Below are 16,611 nucleotides of genomic sequence, written 5' to 3'. Positions count from 1 at the left end.
GTAACATAGCAGTCCTTGCTCAAGACTGAGGAGCAGTACCCCGACACTGGCCGTAGCACCTTCCAACAAGCAAAGATGAGGCCAGGGTTTGAGAAAAGGGACTTCGCACTAGCACGCTGCCTATAGGCTTCACTGCTGAAGACACATTTCTATGCGCATCAACTGGGATGTTGAAGTAAAATTTTAAGCTACGACACAGGCACACAAATGTATGTTGGAGAGAAATGCATTCATATTTTGGCATGTAAATAACTGAATTTGGAGTCAAACCCCAGCTCAGCTGTAAGACTGCACAAGGCCACTGTCCAGTATTCTGTTCTATAAAAATTACTAAAACGTCAGGGACAAAGAAATTTTGTTTGCAAGACGCAATGTACATTTTTATCATCCTGGATAAAATATCTACAGTCTCAGCAGTGGTTAAATTGCTGCTATAAAGGAAATTGTCCTCAGATAAATGGTTTCCCTATGAGAAGGTTTCAGTGCTACACCTCACCCCAGGTCAATAAATCAAATTAACTGCACCTTGTCCTCTGGCCAATGACATCATCGGCTTGACCACATCTTGTGAAGCGAGTGCAAAAACATATGCTATTTAAGGCATGAAATCATATTACTGCTTTTTGTCCAGCCAGCCTTGTGCTCTTGGTCTGTGAAACAGTCAGTCACCTGAACAGTCTCATTACCGCTTCCGCAGATTTTTTTTTCCTGTAGTATTCAAGGCCTGTCTTCACCAAGGGTGAAGAAAAAGGATAAATAATCTGAGCTATTATTTTTTGAAACCAAAATGCTTTTCATTAGCTGCAGCTTAGTATTTTGATACAAATTAAATTTAGTACCAGACTGCAAAACACACTGCCTGCATTTGTACGTGAACTCTCCCTGGGCATGTTTCAGAAATGTTTACATGCTAATCTGGCTCAGTTACTTTGAAGAACCCTGTTGATGGGTCTTTTTCTCCATGGGGAAAAAACAATGGTCATGAATGAAAACCTTTGTTTTTTTTTTTCTCTCAGATCTGAAACCCATACCTGCATGAATAAGAATTACTGCTTCTTCCTAATAAAGTAGTCCATTTGTTTTCTAAGTAGCCTAATATCTGGTTTAACATTGAACTACTCTAGATAATTTAAGAGGATTAATTTCAATTTTCACTTGGTGGTCTTAGGGCACAATCACAGCAAACTTATCTTCCTTTCTACACCCTGTACTGCCTAGTAGCATCTTCTGTCTTGAAAGCCAAATCTAAATGGAAAAAAAAAAAAAAAAAAAACAACCAACCAGAGCAGTCAGAGATACAAGCAGCGACAAAAGCATCTGACACACAGCACTGTTAAACTGAATCCACACTAAGCAAAAAGGTGAATAAGATTATCCCCAATGTATTCAATTCTGTTTGTGTTCAGAGGGAGGAGGAAAGCTGTTTAGATTTTGAGTGTGTCTTCCACAGCTCCCTCAGTGCCAGGAAACGTAAATTAGAAGCAACTCTCCTTTAAGGAAAAGAATCAAGGACAAAGGGACCAAAAATGCCCAAGCCTCTGAAAAGCAGATATGAAAGGAACAGCTTTACAGTCTTGAGTTGCTATAAATTAAAAATAAGCTTCTTATTTAAAAGACATGAGTGTTTGAGAATCTATGAGCAGATCTGATGCTGCTCGAGCCCCAGGAGGGTTTTGTTTTTGCTGGCAGGGGTGGAGAAGAGATGGGGGGGGGGGGGGGGGTCATTTTGGTTATTAGTAAATAAATCAAGCAGCAGAGAGTGAGGCCTAGGCGCCTGCCAGAGGAGCCAGGGCCTAGCTCTCCCCCCTCCTCTCCTCGCACAGCCTGGGTTTGATCTCGGGGCCCTGTGGGTTGCCAAGAAAATTTTTAAAAAGCGAGAGCGAGAAAGAAGAATCATATTGAACCACAAAAGCACATGGGGCGAATGTAAAATATAAACACGGCGTTGGGCTCTGAGTGGCTGTTATTAAAGGTCTGAATTACTAAACATGAGAGGCGGGGAAAGCCGGGCAGCCATTTCAATAATATAAACCTCCCCGAATTAGACATTATTCAAATGAGAAGGGGAAGCGGGGGGGGGGGGGGGGGGAGCCGGGACCCGCACCCCCAGCGCCAGCCCACCGCGGCTGCCGGCACCACGCAGGGAGGGGATGGAGGAAAATGGGGCAAGAAGGGGAAAAAAGGGGGAAAGGAGGGGGAAGGAAGGGGTGCGGGGGCTGCGGGGGGAACAGGGAGACGAGGGGAAATAGGGTAAAGAGCGGCTGGGGGGCGACGGAGGGGGGCACGGAGAAACTCCGCGCACCCCCCCCACCCCAAAAAGAGAAGTCACCCCGCGCCGAGCCTGCCCTTTGGGGGAGGGGGGGCGGCTTTAAATAATAATAAAAATAATAATAATAATAAAAGCGAAGCACGCCGCCGCCCTCCCCCCTCCTCGAGGCCATCCGCACCCAACCACCCCCCGCCTGCAGGCCCTGGGGGAAATAACCCCGGCCGAGGGGGGGGGGGGGGCGGCTCTCCCCGGCCCTCCTCCCTCCGCCCAGCCCCCCCGGGGGCCCAGCACCCCCGGCCCCCCCGTGCTGCTTCTGCCCCGCTCGGGGCACCGGCGGCCGCCCCCGGGGCCAAGCGGCTTTTAGAGGGGGGGCGTGCGGGGAAAAGGGGGGTGAACCCAGGAGGGCTGGGGGAACCCAGGCGGGTTGGGGGAGCAGGGACACCCCCCCCCCGGCCTGCCTGCCTTCCTCCCTCCTCCTCCTCCTCCTCCTCCTCCTGGCTGCCCCCCCCCCCCCTCCCCGACCCCACCGGCGGCGCCGCCGCCCCCCGTGTCCCCGCTGCCCCGGCGGTGCGGGGCGGCTGCGAGCCCGGCTCGGTGCGAGGAAGGGAGGCAGGAGAGGGAGGGATGGAGGCAGGCAGGCAGGCGGGCGGCGTGTGCGTGTGTGCCCGTGTGTGTGTGCGTGTGTGTGTGTGCGCGCGCGTGTGTGTGTGTGCCTGCCCGCACGGGGAGGCTGCTTTCCTTCTCCCCCCCGCGCCCCCCCTCCCGCTCCCTCCTGCGCCGTTAATTATAATAATCCGGAGTACTAATAAATTATGCTAAGCGGGGCGGGCGGGCGGCGGGGGGGCCGCGTGTGCGAGTATGAATATGAATATGTAAAACGCAGTAATGATTACCTGCCGCTGCCGCCACCGCCGCCGCCGAACTCTCATCTTGACTCGCTGCTCCTCCGTCCGCCATTTTGAATATTTTAACCAAAATCGGCCGCCCGGCGGGCCCTCCCCCGCCCCCCCGCCCTCCTCCCCTCCCCTCCCCCCGCCGCGCGCGGCCCCCCCCCCCGCTCCCTTCCCCTCCTCCCCTCCGCGCCCCCACTGCGCAGCCGCCAAGCCACGGCGCCGCCGCCTCGCTCTGCGCCTGCGCGAGCCTCCCTCCCCCTGCCCTCCTCCCTTCTTCTCTCCCCCCACCCTCGTTGCTCTGCGCATGCGCGCGGCCCTCCGTCTGTCCTCACCCCCTCCCTCCATGTGCGCCCCCGCGCAGGCGCGCGGCCGCTGTCCCTTCACCTCCGGCCCTGGCGTCGTTAAGGGGCGAGCCGCGTTTCAGCTGCTTCCCCCCCCTTGTTCTGCCGCGAGTGGGTTGACCTGGTCTCCGTCCCGGGGGACGGGTTGACCTGATCTCCTTCCCCCCCCCTCCGGGGTGCTGAGGGGACGGAGGCTGCCGCCCGTTAACGGCCGGCGGGAGCTGTTCCCACCCGTTGGCCGTTTTGCCGCCCCAGGGAGCGGTTAGCCCGGTGTAGGGACGAAGTGCAGGAGTCTCGGAATAAAAGCTGTATGGAATAAAGGCTTTAGGCTGAGGAGGCGCTTCCGAAAGACCTGTCTGTGCAGGTGGCGGGGTGGAAATTAGTGGAACCGCCTCCATGAGACAGGTGCGCCCCGAGCTCCCGGCGAAATTAATCCCCTATGAATAAAAAGGAATTGAATACGAGGAAAATGAAATAACAGCCGTCGGTCCTGCGTGTGAGTGGCAGTCTGTTACTCCATCAGAAAAGAGCAATTACACAAGGAAACCAGTCTCCAAGGAACCCCTCACAACGCACCTCACAACGTGGGCACTGCCACGCTTACAGGGCGTCTTTCGCCAATGAGCGTTTTGCCCTCTTCCACCTCAAATTTCACTAAACCCAAAGGAAAAAGGAATCAGGCTTCGTGCCCCCATCATTTAAGAAGCATAAATAACAAGAGGCTAGAGAGCCATTCAAATCAAATCAGGTTTAGATTCAGAACTTCCAAATTCCAACAAGCAATAAGCCAAGCAGGCTGAGTGACAGAACTTTGCTGGCTCTTGACAGATTTGGCAGAGCAAAAATAAAACTTGCTAATATTCCTAGCCTTAATATTGCACCACATATACGCTATCGCCAAGCTTTGTAACGTGCATTCATAAGAAGAGCAAACAGAAGGTGCAATAGTGTTCATTGAGGACCGGGTCTTAACGTTTTCCAAGGGTCATTAACTTCACCGGGTCAGAGTCCAAGCTGAATTTTCTGCTGGGGCTCAAGATGTTATGGAATAAGATCAACCAGCAAGAATCCATTCTTGCAGGCTGTTGCTGAAGAAATTATGAACTGTATCAGAGGCGGTTGCTGGAATTTTTCATTGCAGGGAAGAGCCCAAAAGGAAAGGCTGAGGGAGGGACGCAGCATGGTTTCTCTGGGAGATCCGAATCAAAGAGGTAATCTTGGCATTTTCATTTAAAATTAAGTTCCTCTGGCAATACTTTTTGTGGTTTTCCTTTTGTTTTATTTTTGTTTGTTTGTTTGTTTCTATTATAAAATAACCTCTCAATACTGCCAAAAGCAGAAATGGAAATGGACTGTGCTATGAAACAGCAAAACCCTTGCCCTAACGCTGTAATTCTACACTTGCACATTCATTAGATGATATTCCCTACCGGTAATTAAGCACTTTGTCATGCAGAAGATCTATGCTTAACTCACAGGAGTGAAAATGTAAACAAAGGCATATTGTCATGCCCCTCTAATGCTCAGCCATGATCCTCCTGGGCCAGTTAATCCAGTTTTATGGCCAGGTTATACCAGCACTGCAGCACACAGTGGCTGCACCGTGCCAGATAAAGGTGTAGAGAAAGGGCCGGCTAGATTAAGCCTCTGCACAGCTCTAATCCTGCCTACGCCACTTATTCTCCCGTATCTTCCCATCTCACCCACAGACTCTTCTCAGTCCTGCACGCTGCTTCCGAGTCACCTGCAGGAGCTTCTCTTCAGGAGCATTTGCTCCCAGTACCACATCTGGTTTAGTCCTTGCCCTCCCGCAGCTTCTGCATGCTTAGCTAGAACCCACAGCCACCGAAAAAATGCTGTCTGAAAACAAATAGTTACTGGTTTTTCCAGTAGCTGCTAACCTGCTCTGTGTTTTCTAATTGGCTCTAAGGAGAACTTCCTTCTATTTGGCCACAGGTCTGCTTGCCCTCTCTGTTTGAAAGTTGCTCCAGGTCTCCGTCTGCATCTTCTCCAGTTTGGTTCAAATGCATCTCTACCTGATGCCTTCCCCAACATGTCATACATCCGTGTGGCTATATATCGAAGAAAGCTGGCAAATCATCTGTGATGAATAATCAGTCAGGTAAATTTCACCTCTATTTCAATTGTGAGTTATCTGCAAACAGCTTGTGATTTCTACAGACCTATTATTTGACGGTATTTGCCATAATGCCCAACCAGCGGCTTATTCATGAGCTAATTTCTGGAAATGTTTGAGACAACTAGACACAAAAATGATAAGAAGATTACTCCTATGAGAAGCTGAGCACTCCAGATTCATTTCACAGAAAGACTGAGGTGCAAAACTTGGAGTTGTTTGGCCACAGTGAGTCTGCAGTTTCGCACATGCTTACATGCTTTGCTGAAGCAGGGCCTGAAGCGGTGAGCATCTTGCAGGACACCCTGTTTCTGTTCTCTGACTGGAGTTGTCTGCTCCATAAAATGATTTCCTTCAGGGATTTTGCTTTAGAAATACTTCCTGGCAGTGAAAAACAATACAGCGTTCAAAATTAATACACCTGCAAAGGGAAGAAATAGTATTTCAGGATCTTTTAAAGCTCAGCAATAAATCAGTGTCTGTTGTTTTGATTTTGATTCAGATATCTCCTAATTCATAGCCCTTCTTGGCCTGCTCTACTTGTGTCTATAACCCCAGATTTTCCATGATGGCTATATTGCCTCCTCAATTGCAAATCTCCTGCCAGAATTAATTCAGTACTGTTTCAGAGAGAAATATATACATATTTTTATTAAGGTATGGATGCAGGGGATGAAAGAAAGACAGTTTAAGGTGGGGAGACAGGGACAAAAGAATCCTACGATTTAAGCAGAAAGCAGACTGGGAAGGAAAGGAGCCTTTTCACCACACAGCTCTAATGCATAGAGAAATTAAGAACAAACTTATCTGCTCTGCTCCAGCTCCACTACGCCACTCCAATCTGAATCCCTGACGCTGCGTTTCTCACACAATGTCCCTTTTCTCCATCATTTTTTCTTCCCATCAGATTTCTCTCTTTCTCAGGGCGCTTCAGTTTCTAGAATGATGTTGGCTGCAGCTTTCTCTTCTGCTCTCCATGTTCCTTCTCTACACTGCAGCAGAGTCCTCTGCTTTAAAACAGCCTATCTTTGCCCCACACGTGTTCAAGCATACCTACCCCAAACCTCCCCATTCCTTTCGCTTCCAGACGGCTCAGATTGTCTCACCTTCAGTTAAACCTGTGTGCATGCCTCCTTTTACCGCTTTTCATATGTAATACACATCCTTACAGAGAGCCGACAGCCTCTCTGCTGCAGTCTCTGTTGCAGTTACAGAGGACACAGTCTCACTTTTAACACAATGCAGAGACATACAGCAAAAGGCAGCCTGTGTCTCAAAAAGCTTGCAATTTGGAGAGATGGCAAGCAGAGAAAGAGGGAAAAATAGGAGCAGTAGCTCCTTAGTTGAGAAGGAGAATGCAGAGATCACGCACAGTTTCTCCGCTGTCACAGCACAGACACTGGTGGGACTGGGACCTCGGCCAAGGTGCACTTGGGGCTATGTGGTGCAGTCCTTCCACCACAAAGCTGTTGGCCTTTCTCCCCTGTGTTGCTCCCCATCCCCGTCCTGTTCCTCAGCACGGAGGGGAGAGTCCCACCAGTCTCTGCCCGCTCCCGTGTGATGAGCATCAAGAGCAGCAGAGGGGTGTGGACTGTCCATTGCACGTGCAGGCTCTCATTTTCCCCTGCGCACTCCTCAGGCTTCCTCCGAGCAAACTGCTTTCTAGCTCTGTTTCTGTCCCTCTTTTGTTGCCTCTGGATTGGAGAAAGGATGACTCCGAATCTCTCACTGCTGAGAGCTGTGACTGGTCCTGTGAACCTCCCAGCTAATGAAACTAGCAGAGAAGTTGTGCTATCTCATAAACCTCTCAGGTTTATAGCTAACTGCTAGCTATACTAGCAGGTGCTAGCTAACTGCTTTTTTGGAGATAAGAATTGGGGCACAGACAAAAAAAAAACCATGGTTTTAATTTTCATATTAAAAAAAAATAATTCAGAATAATTCATCCTCAGGAAAGGGAGAGGTAATCACTAGGAGGTCACTTATCTTTTCAGGTGGGTTTTTCAATCCGTTTCTCCCACTCTGCTGCTTTGGCTGCATTTACTTTCTCTAGCTTGATTTTTTTATGCATTTCAGTGTCTGTCATCAATGCAGTCTCTGAGTGCCTTCCAGTTTCCATCAATTACATCTTACAAATCACCGACTCCGAAGGTTCAGGAAGTTATCACTGTACCTTTTTATCAACGCTAGACCAGGGCAGGGGATCCAGGAGCGTGTCCTCAGCCGCCTGTGTGGCAGGGCAGCACAAGAGGAGCCCCCGTCTCTCCATGCTCTGCATGATGGAAGGACCCACTTCAGCTCGCTGAGATCCACAACTTGTCCCTCTGCCCGCAGAGGGACAGGGATGGGTCCTGCAGCTTGATTCAGAGCTCCTGGGGAGTGGGATTTCCATTTGCCTGATCCACGTTGCTGCTCAAAACCGCCACGCTTTTCGGTGCTTTTTTGTGCCCCCCCACCTCACTGCGAAGGAGCACTTGAAAATTTTTCAAGTTTTTAATTAACCCTTGGGAAGTGCTCAGAGATCACAGTGATATATTAGCGAGGCTGCAGCTTGGCAGACCCCATATAGAAGTGATACCGTGTCAGAAGGAGGTATGGTTCTCTCCCTGATAGAATAATAGGACCAAAATCTGAAATGTTTTATGAACAGATAGGCCAAACCTTTACTATGCTAAGTTAGACGGAGGGGAGTTTAGAAACTTTGTATGTGTAAATAGTGACCCGGGCCTGGAGGATGTGTCTGAAAAGATCAGGTGAGGAACTCATGGTATGCGTATGCCCTTGGACGTGTAAATGACTTAGCTTAGTATGCATGCCTGAGTTGGCTATTGACGACCAGACCACCCGAAGACCCCGAAAGACCACCATTAGAAACAAATGTGAATAGTCAGGGGTATTTACATACTTTAATGAGTTCCGGGAAATAGTGTGAATAAGTGAATTATTTCTTGGAAACCCAATGAATACGTATGGTTTGATCGTATATAATCCCTGTAGCTTGAACAATTCCGCACGCACACTAGGTATAGTGATCCCTTGTGCGTCCGGCGCCACAATTAAAGAATGCCTGCTTTCTAAAACTCCAAAGTGAGAGTTTCTTTGACCGACTTTTACAGTAACAGAAGGACAAACTGCATTTTGCACCTCTATGAAAAAGTGGGCTGCACTTGTTCCAGCCAGCCCCAGAGCGCGCTTTCTGCTGCAGCCCTCGGGAATGCTTTGGTGCTGCTTACACGAGGAACCAAATTGTTTTTGACCTCAGCGAAGAGGGGGCCAAGAGGGATGCATCTGACACCTTTTAGCAACCACAAGGTTTTCTGTCGAATAGACACAGCCCGCGAGACAAACACACAGCTGGAGTTGGGGTGCTTTTGAAAACATTGTCTTTATTCTCTACCTCCCTTTCTTCCAGGACAGGCGCTTTGCTTATTCCCTCTTCAGAAAGGACTTTTCTGGCACACAGCCTAGCCTGGCTGGAGATTAGGGATTCTCTCTGCCCCTTCATCCTTGAATATTTCCTTTTAATTTCACAGTTTAAATTCCAATTGTGTAATTATATTCTGCCTACCCCAAATTCCTCTGTAATTTCAATTGGACACGGTGTCCTTCACTCTCTAGTCTGAACTCTCGCAGTGCTGTGGGGCGCTGCTAAAAGGCTGCCACGCTCCGCTCTGGTCCCATTTCACGTATATGGAGAAAGAGAATGGACCTAGATCCCTTTGAACTGAAACTGCTGCTCCATATAGGCAAGACAGGGCTTGCTGTAGAGTGACAAGGCAGTCTTACCCCATGGCAATACATCGGGTGTTTTTCACAATGCCTCAGTCTGAACAAATTTTTGGAGTAAAAGTCTGTCTGGAGGTATTTCTCCCCCACAGCGCATACCCTTTGATCTCAAATAAAGCTGTACGGGGACTCCCCAAAACACTACTTTGCTGAATTTATGTGGCCTGAGAGTACCTGCTTACACCATTTAACACGGCAGAAATGCCATAGTGAATTAATTTAGGTTCAGGGAGCTATGTAGCAACAAAAGGGTAGGCAGCACAGATGCCTAATTCAGTAAAACACTTTCCAAAAGCGGGCAAATCCCAAGCATTTTATGACCCAACCCCAATATCTCTTGCAGATTTTGCTCTGCCAGCATTTTCCCTCAATCCCAACCCTGGTGCAAACATCCCGATTTATTTCATCACAGCGTTTTACATCAATGTGAAAATATTTCTGCTCCTTCTGTCTCCTCTTGCTTTCCTCTTCCCTCCTTACTGTGGTGCAGCTGCTTTGTCGGTGTGCCCGCATGCTGCCCTTCAGGTATCAGAGAGATTCACCCTGCATATTTCCACCGCCTCCTGCTGTGGTCTTCTGTGGAAGCTCGTGGGGAAGAGGGAGAAGGGGAGGCAGCGTGTTTTGGTGGGAGAATCCTCCTCGATCAGTCTGTCTGCCTTTGGAACAAACTTCCTCTCTAAGTACAAGTTCTGTGGCGGGCTCATGACAAGGAGCCGCTCACCTGCTTTAAAACCTTTATAGGCAGCTCAGCAAAATGCAGTGGGTTTACTGGAGAAACGGGAATTATTTCATGCAGGTCCTTGCTGGCAGTGCTGTATCTACATGAACCTCTGTCACTTTGACTTTTGATGGGACTTCGGCTTCATATATACTGCAGATTTGGTCCTGCTCCCGAGGGAAGCCTTTATGCCTACTCCCATGGCAGCAGACCTGAGGCTGCTGTTTGTGTCTCTGGCAAGCAGCAGATAGATCGGGTGAGATCAAGTAGACCATATTTCCATGTTTCCTTGGTTAGCTTATACTGTTAAAAGTGAGTTGTTGTTAGGAGGAAACAGAGCATGTAATAACTAGAGTTGGGTTTTGTTTGGCTTTGAGTCATAAATCTTAAAGGAAAGGAAAGAGCCATCACGTTCATCCCCAAGTTTGTCATACAATCAGCAAGGGGCAAGGCAGTAGTATGGGCAAGAAAATGAAACATGTGAAGGTACAAGTGCCAGCGGGGGGAAGTCACTGTTGCTTATTGTCAGTTTTGGTGTGACACAGAAAGTTCAGCTAATCCTCTTAGTTACAGAGACACACGGGTGGGGGGAGATTGTTATCTCAAGCAATTTGCTGGCTCTACTCCTTTTTTCCTTCGAGTTTCTTTTCGCCTAATTGAGCAGCATTTCTTCCCGGGACTGGTTTGCAATAATCCTGGGGCCTCATCAGGGAAAACGCTAACAAATATAGAAGGGAGGAGCAGCCTGAGTGGGGCTGCTATCACCACGAGTTTCTCTCTTTGGAAGGGCATCAGATTTGCCTCCAAGTGGTGAGGGTGAAAAATGAGATAAAGATTCGAAGCAGTACAGAGCATGTTGGTCAGAGCCAGCAATCACTAGGAGAGGCGTGTCTTGGTTCGAGCTGCAGGGACAGGTAATGAGCAGCACCCAGGAGCTGCAGGGTCTGAGGTGGAGCAGGGTGAGGGCTTCACCGGCGCCCATCACAAACGCGTGGGCTCCACTTTCATTGCCAAAGGGAAGTGTCTGCGGTAAATCTAATCAAGAGTCAAAAGGTGAAGGAGAACAATAATAACCCGGGAGGTTAGTTTTTATTTATCCAGGAGATAAGGATTCAGCTACAGGCGTAGAATGAGAAAAAGCCACCTTGTTCGGAGCAGACAATTATTCCACCCACGCTCTCTCATCATCAAGGTTTTAGTATTACAATACTAAGAGTATTTAAAAATTTCTCAGCCCGAGGGCCGGCAATGTTTGTGCAGGTGCTCTGCCAGTTGCCACAGGTGTCATTTTACAAAAGAACTGAATAATTACACGGTATAGTCCTGAAGATGGCAGCAGCTGGGAGCCATTCTTCATCAGCTTCCCAACATCATGATGCAGGAGCAGGGTTGGTGTTACCAGCAGGACGACACATTTGAAAATCGCAGCCTTAGCTCCTGAAGGGCTTCATTCATTTCCTGAAGGCTTGAGACTGTTTCCAGCACTGTGATCTTATGTCCCAGGAAAGTGAGAGCTCTGGTTCCCAAGCCCTAGTGAGTCACCCTGGAAAAGTTGAAGACACTGCTGTCTTCAACCCGCCTTGCTGAGGTGCCGGAGGGAGTTAACTCAAAGAAGAGGTGGCTGGACAAACAATGTGTCCACTGCTGACCATTTCGGCTCATAGCCTGATGCACCAATGTAAACCACCACTGGTACCACTTCACTCCGATATCCTGGACCAAGAAATGCAGAAAGGAGTGATTTAATCCAGGATCATATCAACATATTTCACTGTGGAGAATAAAGAGTTTATTGCCCCCAGCTGGGGAGATGGGTTACCTTGCCAGCTAGGGCAGCTAAATCCAACAGACTGTTAGTCAGAGCTGTCAGACGGAGAGAAAGGGCCAGAGCAGACAGCACTCACCAAGCAGCTCTAAAACAAGCAGTGTAGTGCTTTTAAGAGAAAAGATGTTCTTCCGATGCCCTGCTTGCACAGGACAAGGAAATGGCAAGTTTGCTGTGTACATCACACCTTTCTGTTTTAGTGTGAGTTCGGCAGTCTCGCTCTAGCTGTGGCTAATGTGGGGCCTGGGACCACCCGTGGGCTCGCAGATCTGCAGGGTACCTGTCCATGCCTGGATTTGGCCCAACCATGTTCCCGTGACACACACTCGGTGCCTGTGCGCTGGTTTCCAAACAAAGGAAACCTCAGGGGTGGATCAAACAAGAGTCATGGTGCATTACGCCAGGCTTTTGGCTCAGATGCTTGGAGGGTGAGGGCCGTGTGGTGTGTTTTGTGCCTTCAGGTCACTTTGGACAGAGCTTCTGAGACTCTACTGGATGCCTGCATAATGGTAATAACTGCATTTCCTTATTTCACGTAGATATTGTGAGAATAAATGCATTTAGCACTCTAATTACCAGATGCTACAGAGATGAGGGCATCTTCAATAGGTTTCTTTCAGTTCTTTTGTTTCTTTAAAGATATGGGTAAAAAGACATGGACATTTGATCAACACCAGAATTTGCTTTTCCAGACTGTTCTAGTTTATGGTTAGGTTGTGTAGGGGAGCAGGGGCAGAAAGACAGCAACTTGCATCCATGCTTCATGTGTCCAGCATGCGTGATGACCTCCCTGGGAGCCTGCAGTGCTTCACACGGCGCAAGAGGCAAGGAAAGGGCAGGAACTGCTGCATTGAAGGATCCGTCCCTTCCTCATGCAGGTCTGCACAGCTAGCTAGTTGCATGCGGGAGTACGCTGTGCTCTTTAACCCTATCAGCGAGCGTTTGGGTTTGTAATGCTGAAAACGCTTGGGAAAGTCACGTGTGTCTTAGCCACATGGATACGCTTCCTGAATCCTACTCTGTAGCATCAGACTGCAACTCTGACAATGATGGAGCATTCACAGTTGCAGAGAGCGTAAAGCGATTATAAGCATATTAATTATACGCATAATGACTTTTTAAATTGTGTTTAATAAATACTTTAATAAATACCCTGTGTTTCAGATATACGACTGTTTTCTGTTAATCAGAAAACCAATGTCTAAAGCTGCTAGAAGAAAGAGACAGAATTGCCAGCTGAATATCATGAATGAAAAAACATTCACCACTGTGACCAGGGCCAACATATTTCCCAGTGGCAGCTCCCTGTCTTCCCCTAATTCCCTCCTCCCTGTCCCCTCCCTCCTCAGACGCACACACAGGCACTATGGGAGGAATGACAGCTGTTCTTCATGGAATGACAGCCCAGGGATATTGCATCCTCCCTTAAAAAAAAAAAAAAACAGGCAAGGTACAGAATAAGGTCAGTGAAGGGAGACAAAGGGGTCTCCCAGAGATGGCAAAGGGTAATTTATTGACAGATGAGATAGACGTTACTACAGAAAAATATTAAATGGATTCTTTTCCCCTGTCTTTGGAAAGGAAAAAAAAAAAAAAAGTGGGAAGGGTTAGGAAGGACAGATGCCAGAAATAGAGACAAATTTCCCAGGAGAGGAAGGAGAAATCCTGAAGGAAATTAGGATCATGACACAGAAAAAAAAATAATAATAATAAAAAAAAATTGAAAAAAAAAAAAAGAGCATCTGAAAAGCTAAGAAATTCTGCATGGAAACAACAAAAAAGGGCAGTGGAGAAGGAACACCACCACTAACGGCGGCACCGCTTCAAAGGCACTGTGAAAGAAGGAAGTGCTGGTAAAACAGAGCCTGATTAAAAGCCAGCGTTTGAAAAGGGCTGTCGGGAAATTGCAGAGCTGTGCACGCACCCAACGTCAGCCGTGAGGAAGACTGCGGGAGCGCTAATCAAAGTGAGGCTGAGGGAGCATATGGAGCACAGAGATTTTATTAAGGACAGTCGTGAACCAGGGCTCGTATAATGGGAGCAACCGAGCTCAGGAGATGGGAGGGAAGAAAAGGCCAGGTCTTCTGGTGCAATAAACCGGCATAGCGCTGTCAACTTTGACAGTGTGTGAGTCCCTGCTGCAAGGAAAAGATCTGAGTGGAAAGCTTAAACAGTGGGTGTTGTTATTGTAGTTTCTCTGGTCTAGAGTAGTAGATTTCCCCAAAATAATTGTGCAGGAGAGGACAGGAAAAAACACTGGACCAGCATGCTCTAGTTGGGGTTCTCTAAATCCATGCTGCCCCTGCTTGAGACAGCAGGATACCAAGGACATGTGACATGAGAAGAACTTATGATTTTCACCAGTCAGGGCCTGATGAACACCGGAGGAGTCACCAGGGAAAGTTTCCACCGAGATAAGAGCAACAGAACAAAAGAAATATGACGTAGAACAGATTTAACTTACATTCACAAGCAGGCTAGATTTAAGCCAAACAGTTTCTTATTCTGCTCTTCTGGCAAGGAACATGTTTTTTTATGGTGTGTAACTCAGTCCGTGTGGTAGAATAAGGGAATAGGAAGAGCCTTCACATGTCCACTGCCATGTGCTGTGCCTATCCTGTCCTGTCGCTGCCCAAGTTGAAAAGTGACAGAATTAGTACTAGAGCCTGGTTTTAAATGCTCTAGAGGGGGAGCACTCATCCCCGCCCTGTGGCTGCCATGCTCAGGGCTGAGGGAAATAGAAGGCAGTCTACATTGGGCTTGGAGGTTTGGTACTCCAGAGGCATTAGCAGGCTTTTTGTGAAAACAGGACAAAGCAAAAAAAAAAGACTGAGTCTGCTCCAGTCTTACGGTGGAGTTTTACACTGGTGCATCTGAGGGTTCACCCAAGGCAGAGTCCTGATGACTCCTTCATCCTGGAGACAGTGATTTGGGTGGCCACAGTGTGGTCACTAACACCATGCCCCCACCTCTACTAAAAGATTAATTTTCTGTCAAATCAACAAGCTGATCTGACATGCCCCATGCCCACGTTGCTGCTAGATGTGATGTCAGAGGTGTGACGTCTGCGTGCTGCCTGGAGGCTGGGGAGGGCACGGTGAGGGAGTGCCACTGCCGCTTCCTGACGTTATCCTGGATTAGTTCTAAACATGAGACTGCTTCTTTCCAGCCTGATCCCACAGCCCTGACCTCTACCTGAGCTTCTGACTCCAACCCTTTCCCACAGACAGGACACGGCCTGTGAGCAACAGCTGGCGGCAGGCGCTTTTCCCGCTCAGGATTCAGGCATCTCAGAAGATGGCAGATGGAGCTTTAACATGCCAGGAGAAGCTGAATCTGTGTCCGTGTGGACACGGAAGGCTCTTTTCCTTCACCATCAGCTGTTCTGGGGTGCTGCTAGCGAGTCCCACATCAACTGTTTCCCTTGGAATGGATTATTTCAGTGGTCTTTGGGCCAGAAAGATGAAGCGCGGCTTGGCGGTTGGCGGTCAGGAGCGCTCACATGGGAGGGGATAAGCCTGCACTAATGAACCCTTAACTCTCTCACATTGTATATTCTCTGGAAAAAGGCCTGGAACATGTCTCCCCCTCTCCGGCGAACGCCTTAATCACAAGTTTAGAGTCACGCTTGTGTTCTCTTGAGGCCAGCGAGTATTTAATTGTGCCACATACAGCTGAGTGATTGCTCAGGGAGAATGACTTTGTTAGTGAGATGAATTTTCAATCTTTTGAACTTTTCCAACAGACTTCCTCTATTCTTGCACAACCTTGGGCTCAGCTTCTGGGTCTCACATACTCTCAGATGCATCTCTTTCTCCCAGCCTGGGCCCATTTCGTTCATTTAATTTGTAGCTCTTTTAGGGTGAGAACATCTTGAATTGTGCTGTGTGCCATATTATTACAATGGAGCCTGGGTGCTGGTGAAAACCTCTGGATGCTAATGGAGGAACAGTACATAACAACATCCTTAGCTGTTACTCTATCACATAGAAATGTCCAAAAGGATGCCGAGACATTAAAAGAGGTCGTAAAGGGGAAATATCTGGAAGCGCTGAGCATGGATATCAGGAAAAAGAAGACCTTCCCCACAAAGGGGATAAGTCTGTCTGCATCAAGGCTAGAAATGGTCATCAGGCACAGCTCTTCAATAATGTTACGATAGGCAGAGGTGGCCCAGTTTTCTTCATGAAGAAGGTTTGTGGTTGTAAGGGTAAAGTTAACCGCTGGTTTAAAATGCTCATTTTCTGTGTGGCAAAGAAAGTAAAACATTTATTGAAAAAAGGGGGGAAAATGAGCTAGAAGCAAAAAAAAACACCTGTTCCTGTTCCCCTATGTATAAAATGAAGGGTATATTCCCTATTAACTTCAGCAACCAACACTGAAAAAAAATATTTGACATCTTCACATAAAAAATGCCACTCTATCTTTGAAATTCAACATAAGTACTTTTTTCTTAATTGGACAAATTTTTTGAAAACATGGGTCTGACTTCTCAGAAATACTTTTGATGGTCTCTGCCTTTTTCTAATGCTTTTGTAGTGGAATAGCTGTGATTTCCTTTTTGCAAAACAGAGACTATTTCACTGAAAATTTCTAGGAGAAAAATCATTTCCACTTAGCAATAGCATTAAAGCCCTTGAAT

At 47.9% G+C, this 16,611-nt stretch overlaps 1 protein-coding gene across 1 annotated transcript in view; it reads right to left on the bottom strand.

Annotated features, from left to right (window-relative positions):
• POU2F1 (POU class 2 homeobox 1) overlaps nt 1–3,268 on the bottom strand; it is a 105,556-nt gene extending 102,288 nt beyond the window's left edge. The window contains exon 1 of the mRNA XM_035540454.2: nt 3,163–3,268. Within this exon, the coding sequence (XP_035396347.2) occupies nt 3,163–3,226 (64 nt within the window). The 5' untranslated portion in view covers nt 3,227–3,268. The remainder of the gene's footprint in view (nt 1–3,162) is intronic.
• Between the last annotated feature and the right edge of the window lie 13,343 nt (nt 3,269–16,611).

The sequence above is a fragment of the Cygnus atratus genome, chromosome 1 (genome assembly GCF_013377495.2).
Source record: "Cygnus atratus isolate AKBS03 ecotype Queensland, Australia chromosome 1, CAtr_DNAZoo_HiC_assembly, whole genome shotgun sequence".
Lineage (NCBI taxonomy): Eukaryota > Metazoa > Chordata > Aves > Anseriformes > Anatidae > Cygnus > Cygnus atratus.
The sequence above is the reverse complement of the archived record's forward strand: the minus strand, read 5'-3'. Positions and strand labels throughout refer to the sequence as shown.